The following is a 23496-nucleotide window of genomic DNA, read 5'->3' as shown; positions in this document are numbered from 1 at the left end:
AGGGACATTGACCCCCTTTCCCTTAGATTATAAACACACACACACACACACACACACACACACACACACCAGCAAAAACAACAATAGCTGTCCAGTGTGAATGCCCTGTCTTGAACCATAAATATCCTATACAATAAAAGGCTAATATGCAAATCCAACGAACAGCGGAACAACCGGTTGCTGTGATGCTCACTGACCACCAGGGGGCAGACGCTCAATGCAGGAGCTGCCCCCTGGTGGTCATTGCGCTTCCACAGAGGGAGTGCCACTCAGCCAGAAGCCTTGAGCCTGGCTCATGGCTGGCGAGCGCAGTGGTGATGGTGGGAGTAAGCCTCTCCTGCCTCCACAGCAGTGCTAAGGATGTCCGACTGTCAGCTGCCAGTTGGACATCCCCCAAGGGCTCACAGACTGCGAGAGCGTACAGTACAGGCTGGGCTGAGGGACCCACAAGTGCATGAATTTTCATGCACCAGGCCTCTAGTATAGATTATATAATAGAGTTGAAATTTATTGGTCATGTCGTCTAATAACATTATGTTACGTTTGATTGGTTAATTCTTGGTACCAAAAATCCTTGTATACAAGTATAAGCACCTGGTTTTTTAAAAAGGCACTTTGGAGCAAAAGAGCAGGTAATTATTCTTTTTGTCATATCTGCTAGAAATATAATTGAAATTGGGTTAGCATGTTTACTTCTTGTGCTTTCCTGTATTATCACTCTGTGCACATTATTTTTCATAACTCAGCTTATTCACTGAGCCATTTCAATTGTACTAATTAGTTTTTCATAGCAACAGGGAATATTGAGGCATATGATAGATAAATTGCAAATATATAGCTCCATGTTAATTAACATTTAACATTTTATATTTTTCTAGTGTATTCTTTGTAGTTGATCTTTTCTTTCACCCTTATCTTTGAAATTCCTTTTACTGGGGACAAAAGCCTCCCGTTCTACAATTAAGAATTAATTACTTGGGTTCACAAAGACTGCATATCATTAACAAAATAATGTAAGTTAACCAGTAATATCTTTCAGTTGTTAGTAAGGTTTGTGAAGTAGTTAAGAGTAGTGTGTTTTTGGACTCTTAAAGGAAGAAGGACCTTTTATTAAGCAAAGTAGTAAAGCATACAGGTCATCATCAGTGGAAATAAATTTGTAGACCTGGCTGTAGATAAGGGGTCAGCAAACTATGGCCTGTTTTTGTACTGCCCATGAGTTAAGACTTACTTTTTACATTTTTAAAGGTTTGTAAAAATAAATAATATATTTTCTATCTGGTCCTTTACAGAAAGTTTACCAACCCTTGGTCTAGGTCACAGAAATGTCTTGCTCTAAAGGAGACATTAGAAAATCTCTAGTCTAATCTGTAAAGATTTTAGTTCAACTCTGGCATTTTAGAAATAAGAACTGTTTGGGAATGTCTTGTTTTTTTCTACAAAGTATAAAGAGCTGTAGGAGGTATTTTTTACTCAGGCATATAGGCAACCTTTTCACTGATTTTTATGGAGCCCTCACCCCCAATATTGATGGTTTTTTTTTACAGAGGGTCTTCATTTTCATTGTGTTCACATAAACTGAATTTTCATGATAAATAAGTGTCAGAGAAAGCCCAGTCACGAATGAGGTTGATACACACCTATTTTTATGCTGTTTGGAATTCCTTTGTCAGTGCCTCTAATGATTTATAAGGACTAACAGTAGGTATCAAGCTAAATGTCAAACTAAATATGAGTTACTTATTTAATTAGGCAGCAACCCCTATGAAGTAGGCACAGTTTTATTATTCTCACTTTGCATTTTAGAAATCTCTCTGAAGCACAGCATGGTTAAGTAACTTGCCTAAGATAACTCAGCTAATTGGAGTAGAAGTTTGGCCTTAGGAAGCTTGTCAGTGTTCAGAGACTAACTACAATGTCATGTGAGGTGCATGGCGGTATAAATGAAACAATTGATACCACAAAGAGGTTATCACACCATATAATTTAAATTTTTTTTAATATATTGATTTTAGAGAGGAAGGGAGAGAGATAAAAACATCAGTGATAAGAGAATCATCAATCTGCTGCCTCCTGCATTACTCCCCCCCCCCCCCCCCACCACCACCACTACTGAGTATTGGGCCTACAACCTGGACATGTGCCCTTGAGCAGAATCAAACCTGGGACCCTTCTGTCCTAGTCTGACGCTTTATCCACTTAGCCAAACCAGCTAGGGCACACCATATTATTTTATATGACACATATGGCATTCCCCTTTAGGTTTAAGCATGATTATATATCCCATCAGCTGCTTCTTTAGTTTTTTAAAAAATATATACTTTTATTGATTTCAGAGAGGAATGGAGAAAGGGAGAGGGAGAGAGAGAGAAACATCAGTGATGAGAGAAGATCATTGATTGACTGCTTCCTGCATACCCCACACTGGGGATTGAGCTGAAATCTTGTGCATGTTCGCTGACCAGGAATTGAACCATGATCATCTGGTTCATGGGTTGATGCTCAACCACCGAGCCATGCTGGCCAGGTCTGCTTCTTTAGTTTTACAGAGTGGAAGAGAGAGGGATAGAGAGTTAGAAACATCGATGAGAGAGAATCACAGATCAGCTGCCTCCTGCACACCCCCTACTGGGGATGTGCCTGCATCCAAAGTATAATACATGCCCTTGACCAGAATCGAACCTGGGACCATTCAGTCTGCAGACCGATGCTCTATCCATTGAGCCAAACTGGTTTCAGCTGCTTCTTTAGTTTTAATTCGAATTCTCAAACATAGCAATATAACTTAACTAACCTGTGTTTTTGTGCAGACTTGTAAAAAAGGCAAAAAGGGCCCAGCAGAAAAGGGCAAAAGTGGAAATGGAGGAAAACCTCCTTCTGGTCCAAACCGAATGAATGGTCATCACCAACAGAATGGAGTGGAAAACATGATGTTGTTTGAAGTTGTTAAAATGGGCAAGAGTGCTATGCAGGTAATGTTCATCATGTTCTTCTCTATTTTGAACTTTAGTGAGTTATATAACATATATCTCTGGTTTGTCAGATTGTGTTTAAAAAATTCTAATACTGATCATTAGAAAAAAACCCAACAAATTAGTTAGAAAACTAGGGATATATATTCATACATAAGACTGTTAAGCCGTGCTTTACATAATTTTCTACTGCATTATTTTCTTTTATTGGCATATAAGAATTATTTGGTCAAAAATATGCTGATATAAACCCTGATTATGAAGTTTCAGTTTTCCGTGAATTTATATAGCTGCTATCAAAATATAAAGTCCTTTGCCCATATAGAATTCTTGGTTGAATGACATAACTACTATCCTTTTTAGTGAATTGAATTATTTTGATCACTTGTCTATTCCAAATTTGATTATTTGTGTTGTTTCTTAACAGAAGAGTAAAAAGTTATATCCATGTCAAATCATCCCAATTTTGTTTCTTCATAATCTTAAGACAGTAGCATTTAGGTTTTATAATAGATGCTAAACCCATATGGTTTTTAAATATTGAATAAAAACTACTCAAAGAATATACATGCTTAATAATAAAGTTATTTCATTTATGAAAGCTATAGTGAATAGTTTTTTTTTCCTTCATAGAATTAACAAATCAATTAAACACAAACCTGGATGGGTTATGGAGAATTAGCCATTTAATCTTTTTGCTAATTAAATAACTAAAATATAAATCTTATTTATTAATATGGGCTTATCTAAATATGATGTGCAGTTTTGTAAATGAATTTTTAAATTATTAATTAGGACTAATAAAGATCATTTTTCCATGTAAAATGATAAAGAATTATTTTTAAGCTATCACCAGTTGTACAGAACATTTGAATTTATCTTTATTTATTTACATATGGTTTGCTTTCATATGTTTGTGATTAGGGTGTGGATTTGATTTTTTGTTTAATATTTTGAAAGATTTCGGGTGCACATTCGATATTTTAAAAAAAGAATATCTATGTTACTATACTATAGTTAGTCATTTCCTAATTTAAAAAATTATCTCCTTTCCCTTAGTTTCCATTTTGGGTTAATTTTATGTAAGGGATAAATTATCTTATTTATATTATATCATTTAATTACTTTCCTTTTTATATTATACTTTTTCTCTGTAATATTTGTTCATTTTTGTTAATATAAGAAATCTCAACTTTATCTGTTCTTATTAGGTTATTCTATTTTTGTCCATTCTTAGGGTTTTTGTTTTAACTTTTTGTCTTATCAAAAAGTTTTAGTATGAAATGTGAGGGTTTAGCTTTATATTTAATTCTTTTTGTTAGTAGTATCAACATTTAAAGAATGAACGTTTTTCTTATTTTAGTGTTGCTTATGGATTGTCATATATTAAGATTATACCTCTAAGCCATGTTTTTTCTGTTTCTAAATGTGCTTTCCCTTTTAAAAGTAGAATATTCATAGTATCTCTACACTGATTCCCCCGAATCCTCTGTCCACCTCCAGTTTACTTTGTGTGCTTAGTTTTTGTATACTTCTACTTGCATTATCGAATACCAAATTTGATCAAGGAAGTCTCCTGTTTACAAACTTTTAAGAGTTCTTCCTTATCTAATGGTTCCAGCTCAGATTTCCTTTTGGGATACTCATATTCTCCAGCCACAGTATGTATTCTGCCCCCAGACCTTTCTTCTTATTTTTCTCTTTGCCCGAACTAGCCCCTTTTCCTTTTTTCTATATCACATAGGATTGACTAAACCAAATGTCACTCTAGAAAAGCATTCTTGGGCTCTGTCTCCTTCTCCTATTCTCATTGAATGTATTTCTTACTCTTCCCTTTTCATTATAGCATTTGGTATATTATGTTACAGTTATGCATATGTCTGAATTTACTTCTATATTGTTAATTCCTTGATCAGGTAATGTGTATTATTCATTTTTTGTGTCCCCAAGATATATCTATTTTAGTAATTGTGAGATCGAATAAGTACAAGATTGGCTGTTGGTTTTAAGCTAGCTCTTGCATTTTAAGAAAGAAGGAACCATGAATATGCCCCTAGTTCTGTTGAATTTTATTTATAGATATTGAATTTTTTTGAAAAAGTTAAAAAAATAAGTTCTTAACATAACTATTTGATGATTAAAATCTTAAAATGTATTTCAACGTGATAAGCTTGTATTTTGATTATAGCAGCCTTGTACCGTTATTTCTAGTATAAACTCTACTTGATCTTCATGAATAACCTTTGAATGTGATGTGGCTATCTTTTTGTAAGATTTCATTAAATATTTTTGTATCTTTATTAATGAAAATAACCCCTGTCCCATTGATTTATTGCTGCATAACAAGCTATCCCAAAGTTAGTGATATAAAAGAACAAACATTTTATTATGTTTATTGATTCTGTGGGCCTAGAATATAGACAGAACTAAATAGGATGGCTCATCTGTGTTCCTATCCATTATGGCTGGGGCCTTAGCTGAGACACCTTGATTGCCTGGAGGTGGCATAAACAGTTAAGGACTATAATAATCTGGAGACTTCTTTATCCATGTTTGGTGCCTAGTCTGCAATGACTTGAAGACTGGACTCAGCTGGAACTGTTCCTGGAAGACCTACAACTGGTCCTTCCATGTGGCTTCTGAGTTTGGAGAGAGTATCCTGTGCAGGAAGGAGTATCTAGTTCTCTGGTGCTTCAAGAACCCAATGCAGAAGTTGAATGGCCTTCTGTCCCCTAATCTTGGAAGCACCATTATTTTTCCTGCACTGTTTTAGAGGACATGACTTCTTAGGGAAGAATGTCAAACTATTTGGAGCCATGCTTTAAAAACTCTCATAGTCTCATAATGCATTCTGTTTGTTTATATCCCGTATCATATTTGGAATAATCTTAAATATGTTTCTTTTATAAATTTAGTTGGTTAACATAAACATGCTGTTGTGAAACATAGAAAAGGACTGAAATCTAGAAAGTAAGTTTAGTTTTAGAATATCTCCAGTCAATTTCTCTAAGTCAGAGAAATAATATTCTTTTTCTTTTTTTTTTATATTGTGTAATCATATTTATTTTTGTACATATTTTGTTCATTTTGTACCAAATTTTCATATTTACAGTTTTTATATATAGCTTTAAACATTTTCCCCTTCAGACTTTAATTCTTTACATTAGCTTTTATTTATCATCCTAATTTTTAAAATTTGATTTATTTAAAAATTGTTTTTAGCCCCAGCCAGTTTGGCTCAGTGGATAGAACATTAGCCTGCAGACTGAAAGGTCCAAAGTGCCCATCAAGGGCACAAGCCTGGGTTGCAGGCACAATCCACAGTAGGGGGCGTGCAGGAGGCAGCCCATGGATTATTCTTTCTTATTATTGTTTCTATCTCTCCCTCTCCCTTCCTCTCTGAAATCAATAGAAATATGTTTTAAAAAATTGTTTTTAACTGTTTTGTGGTTTACTTTTCTGTCCCCAGGGGGATCAAGTACTGCTTTTATTTTTTAGTTTTGGCCTAATTTTAAAAAGTTACTAATTTGAGATATACTTCACATACCATAAAATTCACCCTTTTTAAAGGTGTAAATTCAATGGTTTTTAGTGTATTCAGAGTTGTTCTGCTATCACTACAATCTAATTTTAGAATCTTTTTCAGTACCTCAGAAAGAAACCCTTTGCTCATTAGCATTCACTTTCTCCTCACCTGCCACAGGTCTAAGCAATCACTAATCTACTTCCTATAAATTTGCCTATCATATATATGGGATCATGCATTAAATCACATGTGTCAAACACAAGGCCCGCGGGCCAAATCCAGCCCGCCAGGCCTTGCAATGTGGCCCGCACCGCGCTGTCATCACTGCACTCCGCTGTCAGTTTATGACACTGTCAGTTTATGACTGTTCAGTAAACCATTCGGCCCGCGATTTAGGCTGGATTTTAGATTTTGGCCCCTTCTCTGATTGAGTTCGACACCCCTACATTAAATGGTCCTTTTTCAGTGTTTTCTTTGACTTAGGATAATGTTTTCAAGGTTCATCCATGTTGTATATATTATAAATTTGTTCTTTTTTTATTGCCAAATATTCCATTGTATGAATATGTCATGTTAATTAATTTATTCCTTGATGCACATTGGTTTGTTTCCACTTTTTGGCTATTAAGAGTATTCTTGTAAAATATTTTTTTTGGACATGTTTTCATTTCTCTTGGGTAATACTAGTATATACCTTAGGATTTGAGTTGCAGGATCAATATAGTAACTTTGTTTTGGAGGAGCTGCCAAACTGTTTGTCCAAAGTGGCAGCAGCATTTTATGTTCTTACTAGCCATGTTTTAGCATTCTACTTTTTCCTTGCCAACATTTGTTATTGTCTTTATTTTTTATTATAGCTATCATAGTGGGTGTGAAGTTGTGACTTTTTAAAAAAATTATTTTTAAAATGTATCTTTATTAGACTCCATTTAAATTTAGTATTTTCTTTTTAAATCTTCACCTGAGAGAGAGAAAAACATTGATTAGTTGATTGCCTTCCACATGCTCCCCGAGTGGGGATTAAACCCATAACTCAGGTATGGTCCTAACCAGGAATTGAATCGGCGACCTTTAGGTGCACAGGATGATGCTCAATCAACTGAGCCACTCTGGCCTGGCAGTATCTTTTTAATAACCCATTTGTGGTGTTGTTGTTTTTTTAATATATATTTTTATTGATTTCAGAGAGGAAGGAAGAGGGAGAGAGAGAAACATCCATGATGAGAGAGAATCATGGATCGGCTGCCTCCTGCAAGTGCCCCACTGGGGATGGAGCCCACAACCCGAGCATGTGCCCTTGAGACAGGAATTGATCCTGGAACCTTTCATTTCGCAGGCCAACGCTCTATCCACGGAGCCAAACTGGCTAGGGATCGGCAGTATCTTATTATGGTTTTGATTATTTTTTCCTTGATGGCCAATTACACTGCGCATCTTTTTATGTTCTAATATACATTTGTATGTCTTCTATATAGAACTGTCGAGAACTCTTGCTTAGATTTTTAATTGGGTTATTTGCCTTTTTAAAATGAATTGTAAGTGTTCTTTATATATTTTGTGAAAAAATACCTTATTAGATATATGATTTGCAGGTATTTTTATTGAATTTATTGGAATGACATTGGTTAATAAAAGTATAGGTTTCAGGTGTACAGTTCTTACAACACATGATCTGTAAAATGTATTGTGTGTTCACCACCCCAAATGAACACACCATTCCATCACCATTTATCCCCTCCTTTAACTTCTTCTACCTCTCTCCTATTCCCCCTTGATTTGCAAATATAGAGTGTCCCAAAAGAATGTATACACGCACTTTAAATAATTACAAAGGCAGTGCTTATTAAAATATATTTCATTTTCATTTGTTAAAGTGTGTGTACATTTTTGGAGGACACCTTGTATTTCCCCCCATTCTGGAGATTCTCTTTTATACTACTTTGCTATGGAGTCCTTTTGATGCACAAAAAGTTAATTATGAATAAATCTAATTAATTTTTTCTTTTGTCTCTTGTGCTTTTGGTCTAATATCTAAGAAGGCTTTCCTTTAATGCATAGATATGAAGATTTACTTCTGTGTTTTAGAGTTTTAGCTCTTGCATTTATAGCTTTGATCCATTTTGAATTAATTATTAATATATGGTGTGAACTAAGTTCCAGCTTCATTCTTTTGCATATGGATATCCAGTTATCCCAGCACCATTGTTTGAAAAGACTAGTCTTTCTCCATTGATTTGTCTGGCGTATTTGTCAAAAATTAAATGACCCTGAGTGTAAGATTTTATTTCTGGACCCTCAGTTTTATTACATTGGATCTACATATTTATCCTTACTTTAGTACTATAATTTGATTACTGTAGCGTTGTAGTAAGTTTTCAGGTCATGAAGTGTGAATCTTCTAATTTTGTTCTTTTTCAAGATTGTTTTGGATGTTCTGCATTTCTTGCATTACCATAATAATTTTAGGATCAGCTTTCCATTTTCTACTACAAAACCAGCTGGGATTTTGATAGGGATTGCTTTGAGCCCTTAGATCAATTTGGAGAGTATTATCGTCTAAAAATATTAAGTCTCAAGATCCATGAACTGTCTGTCTTTTCTTTAGTCTTTTGTTATTTAATCTTCAGTTTACCCTTCTTATTAATACAGGATTATCAGGGCTCACTGTTGAAAAAAATATTTTATTCATTTCCTCATTGACCGAGGCATTACTCCTTTAAAAAATATTTTCATTCAATTGCATGTTAATATTTAGTATAATATTTTAGTAAAAAAGAAATATATGTGTTACTTTTAATATTTTCTAGGATATCTTCAATAATGTCGCTAAGAAATAAAAAAGTAATTATGCTTTCTTTATCAGGTGATAATTTTACTGAATTTGATTCAATTTTATGATTCAAATTTAACTTAAAAAATTTTATGTACAAGTATGTATATGTTAATTTGAAGTAGTAATATGATACCACTTAATGTTGACTTTTAATGACTAAAATCCAACTTAATTTTTAGAACATTAGAAAAAGCTAATGTTTTTTTCCCTCTTTACTATAGTCGGTGGTAGATGATTGGATAGAGTCATACAAGCATGACCGAGATATAGCACTTCTTGACCTCATCAACTTTTTTATTCAGTGTTCAGGCTGTAAAGGTAAGACATATTTATTTTTGGAAGCAGAATATTTTTTTAATGGTCTCTGTTTGTTCTACCTAAAGCTATATTAACACTTTACTTGGAAAATAATGCCAAGATATTGTTTTGTTTTTTTTTTTTTTTTCCATTATAACAATACATAATGTGTAAGGAAAAAAGAGCAAAGAACATAGTAAGAAACAGTTGAGATAGTTGTATTCATATGTGAAGTTGACTAAAAACTTGGCAATTTATAATTGTTATGTTACTTTTATTAGATATATTTCCTACTTTCAGCATCTTGTTTTAGGAACAAATAAATGGATTAAAAGGGGAGGAGGAAGATAATGAAGAAATACAGGTTAATATGACAGGGAATTGTAAAGTTTAGGGAATTAAAAAGTACCATGAATAACAGTAAGTAGGTAAGTAATAACTAAGTAACTAAGTAAGTTAGTTAGTTAAATAAGGTATTGGTGAAATTTCCAGTTTTTCTTCTCAAGGAGGAACTATATTTGGGAGTGGGATTCTTGTGAAAAATGTTTTTATTTTGTGTAAAAATACTTTGAAATAGAAATGGGGAAAATATAAAATACAGAAATATCTTCCCAGAGATAAAAGTATTTAGTGCAGATATTGACCTGGAGTATAAAATTATGTAAGTTAGGGATAACATCCTCATGTGATTTATTTCCTGAGTCAGTTAAGATGATGGGCAGATTCTGATCTATCCCATGTTTCCCTAACACTTGGCACATCCTAATTCTAGAAGATTCCAAGGCAAATAAGTATTACATATTAGGTCTAGTAATAATTAATGTCATTTTCTAATACTTTTTTAAATCGAATTTATTAAAACAATACAACAAAATTTAATCAACAATATAGTTGCCATTGTTTTCTACTACTTGTGCCCAACGCTCAGGAAGCATTTTAATCCCTCTGTTGTAAAATTCTTGTGATTTTGATGCAAAAAATTCGGTCAATGCATTTTTGAGGCATTCTTCATTATTAAATTTTTTTCCAAGAAGAAAGTTTTGCAAAGAACGAAACAAATGGTAATCGAAGGGGCAATATCAGGAGAATATGCAGGTTGAGGGAGAACTTCCCATTCCAACTGGCGCAGTTTTTCAGCAGTGATTCTTGCAGTATGCGGTTGTGCGTTATCGTGGTGAAGAATTACGCCCTTCCGATTAATCAGCGCGGGTTCTTTTTCTCTTAAAGCTTGGGCTAACCTTTCCAATTGGGCACTATACACTGCACTTGTAATGGTTTGGTTAGATGGTAAAAGTTCATAAGGAAGAATTCCTTTAAAATTCCACCAAACACACAACATCACTTTTTTCGCATGCAAGTCAGGTTTTGGCGTGGGCTGCAGAGCCTCATTTTTGTCCAACCATTGAGGCCGCCTTTTCAAATTAACATACAGCACCCATTTTTCATCTCGGGTAACAATTTGCTCTAAAAACGGCAAACGGTTTTGACCAGAGAGGAGCGAACTGCAAATTGTGACTCTTTGATTACGGTTGTTGTCGGTCAACTCATGAGGAACCCATTTTCCAAACTTTTGGACTTTGCCAAGTGCACGCAATTGATTGGAAATTGTTTTTTTGTGAACAATTTAAAGTTGTCGCAAGCTCTTGTTGGGTAATTTGAGGATTTTGCACCAAAAGAGCTTGAAGAGCTTCTTGATTAAAATTGGACACACGGCCTTGACCACTCTTGTCATCTAACGAAAAATTTCCCTCGCGAAATTTCTCAAACCAACACTGGCATTTTCTGGCGCTAACTGCATCTTGACCAAGAGCACTACAGATGTTTTTTGCAGCCTCACTTGCCTTTCTTCCTAATTGGAACTCGTAAAGCATGCAGTGCCGAATATGCTCTTCATCCACCATCTTCTTAGCCCTAGTTCTGCAACAAAAACCAAACCAAACACAAACTTTTTCAAGCAAAACTTGTTAATTGCACTTCACACGTTCTGTAGATACCACGTGTTTGAAGGTTATGTCAATACAAGTCAACGCCAAGCAAGATTTTAAACGAATGTTTAAAAACGACATTAATTATTACTAGACCCTAGTTTTATAAAGGTGCTACAATTTTTTTTTTTTTTTTTAAGAAAATGGCACCAAAAAAACATGGGCATTAGAAATCAGGAGAAGGGAAGGTTCCTTAAAAATAGATATAAGAAGTTAAGGTGCAAAAGAATGACTGACTTATCTATAATAATAAAAGCATAATATGCTAATTAGACTGGACTACCTTCCAGATGAAGCCGGGGCTGTGAGGGAAGCATGGGTCCTATATGGCAGCTGTGGGAAGGAAGGCCTACTCTTGCATGAATTTCATGCATTGGGCCTCTAGTATCTGAAGAAAGTATTAAAAAAAACAACAACAGTTTACTTAGGCCTACTTTCATTCAATTATAGTCCTTAAGTAATAATATCATTGGAATTGGAGAAAAAGTAACATTATAAGAACTGATGCATTTAATTTAAGATTGATCACAACATTTAATGCAGTGTGCATAGTAAATATTTAGTATATGCGGCCTGATAAATATATTAACTTCTTGAGTTTGTGATCTTTATAATGCTTTTAATGTAGTCAGTTTTCAGAAATTAAAAAAATTTGTCTTAACTTTAGAGTGTAGAAAGTTGCCTAGTTATCTTAAAAGTTAAAAGTAGCTGCAAATCAATATTAGAAAAATCTGCTGACTGCTTAGAAAAAGTGTTGTTATAATGACAATATAATGAGCCAGATTAATTCTTAAAAATGAGATATATTAATATTTCTATTTTGTCTATGTTTAGTCCATCTCTCTGCAGTAGAAGTGTATAGGGACCTGTTTGTTGTGTTAGGTAATCAAGGATCAGGTCCTTTCTCTATATTTTTTGAAAATGGAAGGTTAAATAATTTGATGACTTGAAATTCTAATTTTTTTATCTTCAGTATTCTCTGCTCATCATAGTTTTGTCAGTTTTAGTTTCCTAGTGAGACTTCTGAATTGTAGTTTTAAAACAAGGCCATAGTCAAAAGCATTTTTCCTTTATAAGATTCATTCATTTTCTGACATTTTGACAACTCACCATTTGGAAGGCAACTATGCTCACCACTATACCACCAACGCACAACTCACCATTTGGATATACCTTGTCACAAACCATGTTATCAAGATTTATAAAAATTTAAAGTATTGAAAACAAAGTATCAGATAGATTTAAAATACTGCCACAGTATTTTTTTAGAATAAAAAAAAACTCCACTAAAGGAAATTTACCATATAATCAAAGTTAAGGCCATTAATTACTTACAGAACACAAAATTATTTTGATACACTTCTTTTATAAATGAGTTAGAAACTTATTTAAGTATATCTAGTATACTTGAACCTTTTCCTGTGGACTCAGTATTGTCATTATGAGCATCAGTTATTTTACTTAAGTTGTGCCTTCTGCAGCTATTGAGGTGGTTGATGATACTGTTGTTTCCTTCTTTCTTTTCTGCTTCAACTGTCACTTTTCAATTTACCAGTTTTTAGAAGTCTTGCTTCATGTCTCCCACACTTTTAAGGCATTGTACTCTGGCCTGGTGTTCTGGAGTTATATGTAGTGGGGTTTAGGGCTGTTATATGGCCTTTGAGATGAGTGGAAGAGGTTCATAATTGGATATTTGTCAAAATGTATGCAGTATGTTTGCTTTGAGATTTATTTACATATAAATGTTTCATAAGAATTGTTTCAGGGATTGAGTTACTTTGCTTTTAGCACTGCCAAGTTTACAGCATCTGGGCATAAGTTATGGAAAGATATCTGAAGATTATATCCATAACTCTAGATTAAAATTTTAAACCCTTTAAAAAGTTTTTTGAGAATGTGCTTCTTTAGCCAAGGAAATTATGGTTTCTTCTAAATGTCTCAATATTTTTAAACAGTCATTTGGTTCTCTTTGATGTTAAGTACAGGCTCTTTCACAGCACCACTAGATATTGATCTCCCCTGCGGGTGATCAGGATGATGTAGATGAATAGCGTCAGACAAATTATTTAACTTCTTTGCCTTAGCTTTATTTTCCTCATCTGTAAAGTCAAGATAATGTAGTACCTGCCTCATGGGCATGTCACCGTGGCTAATCATATGTGAAGTGGCTTGTGCACAGGAAGCTCAGTGGATGTTAGTTACTGGTCTACCCCTGCTGGCTTTGTTGTGCTACTGGAAAGTCTTAAATTGCATGCCCATAGAGAAGGAGGCTCAAGTATCAATTGTTCTTTTCAGGTTTAGGGTTGCAAAGAGAATATGATTATTGCTTTTAAATGTATACACACATACACGCACATGCATATACAGAATGTAGCTTGACCAATTGAAATATTAATTATATCTAATTTTCATAATAAATTTAATCTTCCTATATTAAGACATTCTTTTCTTGAATGTTACTATATTTATGGTATTCTAGTTATAAAACTGACAAGGAATAAATAATCCATCAATAGAAATATGGTTTTTAAAATCTAATATTTTCACTTTTTAAAAGCCTGAAACTTCACCAGAGGAAATTCAAGTACATCTTCTCCCTGCACAAATTATACAGTATCTTCTGCTTGAAACTTTCCCTAGAAATTCTGATGTGGCTCAGTTGATTGGAGCATCAACTGAGCATATATACCCAAAGGTGCTGTGTTCATTTCTTCGTCAGGGCACATGCTTGGGTTGCAGGTTCCATCCCTCTTTGGAATGCATATAGGAGGCAGCTGATAGATATTTCTCTCACATCAATGTTTCTTCCTCCCTCCCTTCCTCTCTCTCTCCCATCCCTCTGTTCTCCTCCTCCCTTCTCTAAAATCAATTCAAAACAAAAAATATCCTGGATGCCTTTTTCCTCTCCTCCCACCCTCCTTTAAAATTCTGAATGTCTTTATCAGATTTCAGTCTTCTTTTGTGGGTCTGAACTATAGCCATTTTTGGCATAGCCATTCATTAGGGCATTTGTTATATAATACCTTGATGTTTTCCTTCCTTTCCTTTTTAGGCTTATATATTTATTTATTCATTTATTTCCTTGCCCAAGGATATGTTTATTGGAGAGAGAGATACACATTGATGTGAGAGTGAAACAGCAATCACTTAACTCCCATATGCACCCTGACCAAGGATGGAATATGTAACCTACGTATGTCCCCTGATCAGGAATTGAACCTGCAACCTATTGGTGTATGGGAGGATACTCCAAAGCAACCAAGCCACCTGGCCAGAGCTAGGTTATTCTTTATTTAATCTTCCAATTATATTATAGGCTTCTGGGTGGGCAGGAACTACCACTTATGTTTTTTTGGAGCTCTTTTAGAAAGTTATGGGATGTAGTTTACTTTTACATGAAATAGTGCTTAATGAAGAAAATTGGTTAAAGTGAACTCTGCCTATTATTAATCTTTCCCTTGTTATGTTTAGGGTCTTCCTTACAGTTTTAAATGTTACCCTGAAAGCTGCCTCATTCTGATGACATATGTTTTATATTAAAGGAACTAATCCTGTATACATATAGATATGAGTAAAATAAGTCAGGCAGAAATGGTGAAGGCTAGGAAGAAAGGTAACTGTTGGAAGTATAGGGTTCTTTTCTTGTGTACATTGAGATTGGGATTTGTGCGTTATTTATTTTATAGGGTTGAGGTTCACAGTAAAGGTCACATGATGAAGAAGTACACATTATGTGACTAGCCATTTTAGTATTAGAGATTGATTGAAAAGTTCTCTTTATTTATTTAATTCTGCCATGTATTAACTTCTCACACTTGCAAATTTTAGGAGTTGTCACAGCAGAAATGTTTAGACATATGCAGAACTCTGAAATAATTCGAAAAATGACTGAAGAGTTTGATGAGGTAACATTAATCTAAATGTTTTGATAATTTTATGCTTGTTGATCTTGATTTATTCTCGAAGATATTCTTTTTTAAAATTTCCTTTTGAAAATATTCTTAAGTTCTGAATATTAGTATCATGGATAAGAGCTTTGGCATCAGTTTCAATCAGATGATGACTATGTGACCTTGGGCAATTTTTTATCTTAGCATTAGTTTCATCATCTGTAAAATGGGGCTAATAATACTTATCCCATAGGCTGTTCTGAAGATTGAATTTAGTAATATTTGAAAAATTCCTTAGCATTTTATAATGCTTGGCACATAGTAAGAACTTAATAAATGGTAGCTAAAATAAAATTTAGAGTCTAAGATCATATCTTGACATCTTGTAAGAGGAAGGTTTGGTCAATATCTAAGGAACCAGCAAAGAAATATGTCTATAAATATACATACTTATAAATGATTATGTCTAAAATCTCCTTTATTTTTTAAATATGAGTAACAAGAACAATACAAATAAAGAATAGTAGCTTAGATTTGAGATGCTCCTTTATCAAAATGATGTCTTTGGAGTATTGTTATCAATAAAAGACATATTTAGATTTACTATAATGTAAACTTCTTGAGGGCATGGATTTTTGTTTTGTTCACAGCTGTATTCCAACATGTAGTTTCTACTCTTCAAAGCTTTTTACAGAGAATTTTCTAATAGAAAGTCTTATCTCATTTGAATTTTATTTTTCCTTGCTTACTCTAAGGTATTTTCAATTACCATTCTGTTTTTTTAAAAAAAAATATATTTTTATTGATTTCACAGAAGGAGAGAGAGATAGAAACATCAGTGATGAGAGAGAATCACCAATTGGATTCCTCCAGCATGCTCCCCTCTGGAGATCGAGCCCACAACCCTGATATATGCCCTGACCAGGAATTGAACTGTAACCTCCTGGTTCATAGATCAACGCTCAACTACTGAGCCATGCTGGCTGGGCTCAACTACCATTCTAAAAGATAAACGAGTTACTAAAATTGCTTTGTTGATCTCTAAATGCTATTAACCTCTAAACAGTTAAGATGTAATTATGAATATGGTATTATTTTAGCTTTCTAATATTAAATGTTTTAGTGAGAACCTTCTTACTAAAAGTAAAAAGCTATTTGAGGTAGGAATCCTGAAATATAGTTTGAAAATAATTAGAAAACCAAGTTGCTAACAATTAAGATGATATGTTTTAATATCATCTTATTGGCTCACTTAAATGAGCCAATCAGAAAAGATGGAAGATAAACCATTTTGTAAAGTAGTGTTAGGACCTTATTCTCAGATGCAAAATAGTACTACTTAGATATGTCATAGCTTAAAATAAAAAAAAATATTGTTCTAATGACAAAATTTAATTGTTACAAAATTTTACTAAACTGATAAAATGATAAGCCTCTATGATACTCTTGTTGGGAGTTGTTTTTTTTTTTTGTTTTTTTTTTTTTTAGAAGTTCTATGTGATATTGGTCTCTGCTTTTATTTTTTTTATTTTTTAAGGACTTGTTTGCTTTTATTTATGAAAAAACCTCACTGTAAATACATTGAAGAATATTCCACCTTTTTATGAAGAGTATCTGAGGTCCATTGTTTCCAGGCTATACTAGCTACATTTTATTTCTTTAAAAAATTATCTGGTTATTTATATCTGTTGACTATTTGATCTGAAGCTAGTGAAAACATGCATGGTAATCTTTTGAATATTTAGAAATCATACATCAATCTATTAGATTGCTGAGAATGTGATTTCATTATTTTGAATGCTTTTAAAAATATAACTTTGGTTTGTTTTTGTTTTTAAAAATTTAATAAATGAATCTTGGCTTATCAAAATAGTGTTTTGATTTGATAAGAGAGACATTTTTTTAAACCTGAATAATTGACATATATTTTCATTGGTTAAAGTGAATTCAAAATATTCATTTTGCTATTTAATAAAAGCAGAGGGCCGAAACAGGTTTGGCTCAGTGGATAGAGCATCGGCCTGCGGACTGAAAGGTCCCAGGTTTGATTCCAGTCGGGGGCATGTACCTTGGTTGCTGGTACATGCCCAGTGGGGGGTGTGCAAGAGGGAGCTGATTGATGATTCTCTCTCATCAATGTTTCTAACTCTCTATCCCTCTCTCTTCCTATCTGTGAAAAATCAATAAAATATATTTAAAAAAAATAATAAAAGCAGAGGTTCTCTGCTTTTATTTACTTTTGCCTTTATATATTGTTCTCCTGCCTACTTTGAGGATTTTATTAGAAAAGAAAGGTGAGATAAAGGAGTCATTTTAGCTTCTGCCTAGGTATTTTAAAAAAGAAGTAAAATTTATTGTCACTCGTTTTATATGAAATGGTTGTTTAAATTTTTTGTTTTAGGATAGTGGAGATTATCCACTTACCATGGCCGGTCCTCAGTGGAAGAAGTTCAAATCCAGTTTTTGTGAATTCATTGGTGTATTAGTACGGCAGTGTCAATATAGTATCATATATGATGAATACATGATGGATACAGTCATTTCACTTCTTACAGGATTGTCTGACTCACAAGTCAGAGCCTTTCGACATACAAGCACCCTGGCAGGTTGGTATTTAGAAATTTTTTCTGTGTATTTCCCAAGATTAGAGATGAAAATGATTTTTATTAAACATGAAAAAAGATTTCCATTAAAAGAAATGAAATAATGGTGACATAAATTAATGAATTTTATTTATAAAGTAACCAGTAGGAAGCCACCCACCTCTCATCCAACCCTCATGAATCATTGGGAATGGGATCGTATTTTAGTTTGGTTTTGTGAAGGCATACTATCCTGTATAATAAAAGCCTAATATACTAAGTGTCTGGCTGGCAATTCAACCAATCAAAGTGTAATACGCTAATGATATGCTAAGGTTGCTCAACCACTCACTATGCCGTGCACTGACCACCAGGGGGCAGATGCTTATACTGGTAGTTTGCTGCTGGGGTCCAGCTGATTGGGACTGAGCGAGATGGGCCAGACACGCCCTGGAGCCCTCCCTGGCTGACCAACCTCCCACATCCCTCTCTGGCTCTGTGCACCTGATCATGCATCTGTGGGGTCCCTCAGCCTGGCCTGCATCCTCTGTAATCCAGACTGAGGAAGCACTCCTCCCCCCCCCCCCCCCCCCCCAGCCCCCAAGTGCACCAGGCCTCTAGTATTAGTATGTAATGATTTTCTTGTGCTAAACCTATTTGAATATTATGTATTAAGTAGAGGTGCTATGTCTCCTAGCCTTGGTATACTGGCCTAATTGATGTAATAGTTTTTTTGTGGGTTCCAGTGTCACAGTTTCCACATCACCCCAGCTGGGCACTTCAGGTGTGCCCCCACCCTGTGGCCTGTGTACTCCATCCTGTGAGTTTGATTCCCAGTCAAGGGCATGGACCTCAGGTGGGGTTCAATTCCCTGCCCCAGTTGGAACATGTGTCAGAGGCAACCAGTTGATGTGTGTTTCACATTAGTCTGTCTGTCTGTCTGTCTGTCTGTCTGTCTGTCTCTCTCTCTCTCTCTCTCTCTCTCTCTCTCTCTCTCTCCTTCCCTCCCTCCCTCCTTCCCTCTCTTCACCTCTTCCCTCCCTTCCTTTCTCTCTCTATATCAATGGAAAAATATCCTCTGGTGAGGATTACACACACACACAAAAAAAATTAAAATATCACTTCATTGAATGTTACTTTACTCTTTGTACTTTTGAATTTTTATCTGGATGTTTTTCATAATTTCACTATTGTCTTCATGATGTATAATATAGTAGAATGAAAGGAAATCAAATACTAGTAAAATTCCCCAACATTTTTATACACTATAGTGCCTAACATTTTTATACAGGCTCTTTCTCTCTTTGATTACTGAGATAGTTAATTGACTGTTGTATGAACCACAGTTTACTTCTAAAGTGAATCGTGATCTCTGAAAAAGATCATTGGAGGGGATATATAGTCTCTATACAGATTACTAAATTTTGAATCCTACTTACATGAACTGCATAATCTGAGGCAAATTTCTTAATCTCCCTGATCTTCAGTGTCCTCAGGAATAAAATGGGATAAAGGTACTTAATTTTGAGGCTTGTTATTAGGATTAGGAGATATTCTATGAAAAGTATATAACATAGGTAACCAACTGATAAACAGTAAGTATTTAATACTCATTAGCTGTTTTGTCATTTGTGGCAGCCATATTTTGCTTTTCTTTTAGAAGCAGAACAGCCCAATTTGTTTTTAATTTCTCTTAATTTGTAATTTTTTTGTATCTGTGAAACCAATATCAACCTTTTTTCCCCTTTAAAAATAGCTATGAAGTTGATGACAGCTTTGGTGAATGTGGCACTAAATCTTAGCATTAATATGGATAATACACAAAGACAGTATGAGGCAGAACGGAATAAAATGATTGGAAAACGAGCCAATGAGAGGCTAGAACTCCTGCTACAAAAGCGGAAAGAGGTAAATTCATATATTAATATTTGCACTATTAATAGGTGACCAACTTGGTCACCATTAATGACACAGTTTTGCTAGTTGATTAGATAAAATGTTTTGGAAAGATTTGAATTTGTTGACTATCCATGCCAGCAAAACCTTTTGGGTATATTTTCATTCTTTGTGGATTAGGGTTAAGAGTTCAAGGCTTCAAGTAAGAATTCCTGGGCATACCAGACAAATTATTTTAAGCCTTAGTATTTCATCTCTTCTGTGAAAATATCTCAACTTCCTCCTTCAGCTTGTCAGGATGAAATAAAGTTTCACTTATGTGAAATCAATTTGAAAAATAACTTAAAAGCTATTTATGATGTCTCAGTTGTTGGCTATTTTTGTGTAATGTAGAAGCACTTGTTTAAAATTAATGACTGCTAATTCGGATTTGAATGAGGAAAATATTTTTCAGTCTTTCCATAAATAATAAATAAAATATTTCAATGTTGTATTTGTGATGTAAATTCCTCCTTCATTGATGATATAATGTTTTGCTATCTGATACTGGGGATGTATATTTTTATTTCTAAAGGCAAAGTCTGATGAAACTCAGTAGTGCTGTTGAGTTACAATACTTGCCATGGTAATCCATAAATTACTTGATTTTGGCACGGGTGTAGCTATAATATAAAGTTATTTCTGCGATTGTCAGTAACTTTTAAAAATGCCTCAACTCAAGAAATGCTAAAAAATTTGATCCGTATTTCCCTGATGCTTAAATACCTCATCACTTTCATATAGTTTGAAATGAAGAACTGACCTTTTTGCCCTTTAATTTAATTAATTTCCTCAGATGATTTATTAGGCAAACATACTTTTTGAAATTATGACCTCATTCTTGTACATAAATTTAAGGTTGTGAACACGGAATGAATAGATTTATTTTTTGAAAATATTTTTATTGAATTTAGAGGGAGAGAAAGGGAGAAGGTGAAAGAGAGGAACATTGATGTGAGAATGAAACATTGTTCTGCTGCCTCCTGCACACCCCCTATCAGGGAACGAGCCTGCAATCCTGGTAACCCACACAGTGCACAGAAGGACGCCCAACCAACTGGGCCACATTGGCCAGAGCCAGGATGAGCAGATGAATTTCTTGTGCAAATATAGGATATTAATACTTCTAGGTTAGGGATAAGTTTTTAAACACATTAAAAAACCACCTGTACCTTTGGCTATTTATACGTACCAATGAACGTAAATTAACATTATTTAGAAATGCAAGATTATATTCATGAAAAGAAAAATTTTTTTTATGAAAACACAGATTTCTTATAATTCCCAAGCTCTGAAACAATTTTCTCTTAACTCTCAAACTGTAAATTAAAAATATATGGGGTACATAGTCAACCAAGATTTGAAATGTTTACTTGCTTTTTTTTTCAGGTGAGCCTTCTTTTCCTTAAAAGAATTTAGCAGGGAGACAATTTTTTTTACAAGTTATCTTATTCAAATCCCTTCTATTTTTTGAACAGATACTAGTTAATATGACTTTTCTTTTTCAGAATATAAAGAGGATAATCAAATATTGTTAATATTTTATATGAACATATATATTATTTAATAGGTAATATGTATTATTATAAACTTAACAGATTTCATTATATACCCTTATACAATGGAAATTTGTGAGCATTAGAAAAATTAATCTACCAGCCAAACATTAAAATAGCCAAGTCAAATATTCCAGCTATCAAGGGACTTTACCTGATATATAACAGCTGTTAATTTTTCTGTTTTTACTGTTGTCTAGTGAAATTAAAATTTAGATGTAACCACTAAACTACTGGAGAATCCTGCATTTGTAATTTAACAAATTTTAGATGTTCTTTTGGTTGTCTTCCATTATTTATGAAAAGAAACCTTTTTTTTTTTTTCAGCTTCAAGAAAATCAGGATGAAATAGAAAATATGATGAATGCAATATTTAAGGGAGTGTTTGTACATAGATACCGGTAAGTCATGATAGTTTTTTTTTTTCTATATAATTCTTAATTCTATTCAAGTTTGGAAGTGGTTTAGCCAGTATAAATTAGTGGAAAGAATGTTGGTGAAAGTCAACGTTAGAATCTAAGCTCTTCCATGAAATGAGACACACTCAAGGTAAATTATTTAACTGCTTTGAACTTGATGTTTTCTGTCTGAAAAATGGGTTAGTGTTGTTCTTGACTTGTAGCTGCCCAGCAAATACTATTTATTAGGAGTTAGAATATAGAATATTTCATTGCTTTTGGATGTCCTATGCTAACACACTGACTCCTAACTCTCTTCTCTTCATTTGAGTATCAGTGGGAAAATTTGGATAGATGTGAGATGTTTTCTTTTGCTATTTTGAATGAATAGAGGAAAGAAGTAGGTAATCTTACCACCATTTCTGTTGTAACCTATTCTTTAAATGTTGGTGGTATTCATATTCAACTTTTTTCTCATTTCCTCAACTTGGCAGTTATTTAATCAGGTTAATACTTCTTTGTAATGTATCTGCCCATTCTTTTTATTTAGTTACTGTCATAGTTATCTTTATCCATTTCCTCATCATTCTCATGCGTAGAGATTTTTGAAGTTTCCTTAAAATGTTCTTTTGTTGAATTGTTTTTCTGCTAAAATGCCTTCAATGACTCACCAGTACCTACAGGATAAATTAAAATAATTTAGTTTGGCATTCAATTCACAATTGAGGTTGGCCTCATTGTTATGTGTAACTAATTCTCACCTGGAAAATTATGCTCTAACCAGACTACTGTGCCTGCTCTGCTGTCTTCTGAACACACCATGCCCGGCAGGTGTGAGCAAAAGTCTGTGATATGGCATGGGGTAAAAGGTGGTGATCCATTTTGTTTGTAGTTCTATTTAAGTTTATTTATGTGGTGAAAATTATGCTTTTGCCAACTAAATTGAAACCTCATTGGCATTCAGAGGCCATGTTTCAGCTCTACTTTTATTTTTAAAATATATTTTTATTGATATCAGAGAGAAGGGAAGAGGGAGAGAGAACCATCAATTGGCTGTCTTCCTACATGCCCCAATATGGTGATTGAGCCCGCAACCCACGCTGTGCTCTGTCTGAAATTGAACCATGGCCTCCTGGTTCAACCACTGAGCCATGCTGGCTGGGCCAGTTCTATTTTTAAATCACCAATAATACTTTACATAATAGTATATTCATAGTAGGTTTGAATTATTTGGCATCTCTTAAATCAAAAGTTCTGTGGTATAGTGGCACTAATATGCATAATGTTTCCTTCCTTCCTTTAGCGATGCAATAGCTGAAATCCGAGCTATTTGTATTGAAGAAATTGGCATTTGGATGAAAATGTATAGTGATGCTTTTCTTAATGACAGTTATTTAAAATATGTTGGTTGGACTATGCATGATAAGGTAAGGTATGCCCTACAGACTATATCTACCTACAGGCATCACTGTATACAATTCTCATTCAAAAAGAGTTATATGGATGTAGGTATATCTAGGAC

At 34.0% G+C, this 23496-nt stretch overlaps 1 protein-coding gene across 11 annotated transcripts in view; it reads left to right on the top strand.

Annotated features, from left to right (window-relative positions):
* The window catches only part of STAG2 (STAG2 cohesin complex component), a 148908-nt gene that overhangs the window by 70027 nt on the left and 55385 nt on the right, over positions 1-23496 (top strand). For all 11 annotated transcript variants that reach the window (XM_084870782.1, XM_084870786.1, XM_084870781.1 and 8 more), the window contains 7 exons: positions 2811-2972; positions 9553-9649; positions 15442-15518; positions 17905-18109; positions 19842-19993; positions 21904-21977; positions 23278-23401. In XM_084870782.1, coding sequence (XP_084726908.1) covers positions 2811-2972; positions 9553-9649; positions 15442-15518; positions 17905-18109; positions 19842-19993; positions 21904-21977; positions 23278-23401 — 891 coding nt within the window. The remainder of the gene's footprint in view (positions 1-2810; positions 2973-9552; positions 9650-15441; positions 15519-17904; positions 18110-19841; positions 19994-21903; positions 21978-23277; positions 23402-23496) is intronic.

The sequence above is a fragment of the Pipistrellus hanaki genome (genome assembly GCF_964339955.1).
Source record: "Pipistrellus hanaki genome assembly, chromosome: X".
NCBI classification, from domain to species: domain Eukaryota; kingdom Metazoa; phylum Chordata; class Mammalia; order Chiroptera; family Vespertilionidae; genus Pipistrellus; species Pipistrellus hanaki.
Note: the sequence above shows the minus strand (reverse complement) of the source record. Positions and strands in the feature narration are given on the sequence as shown.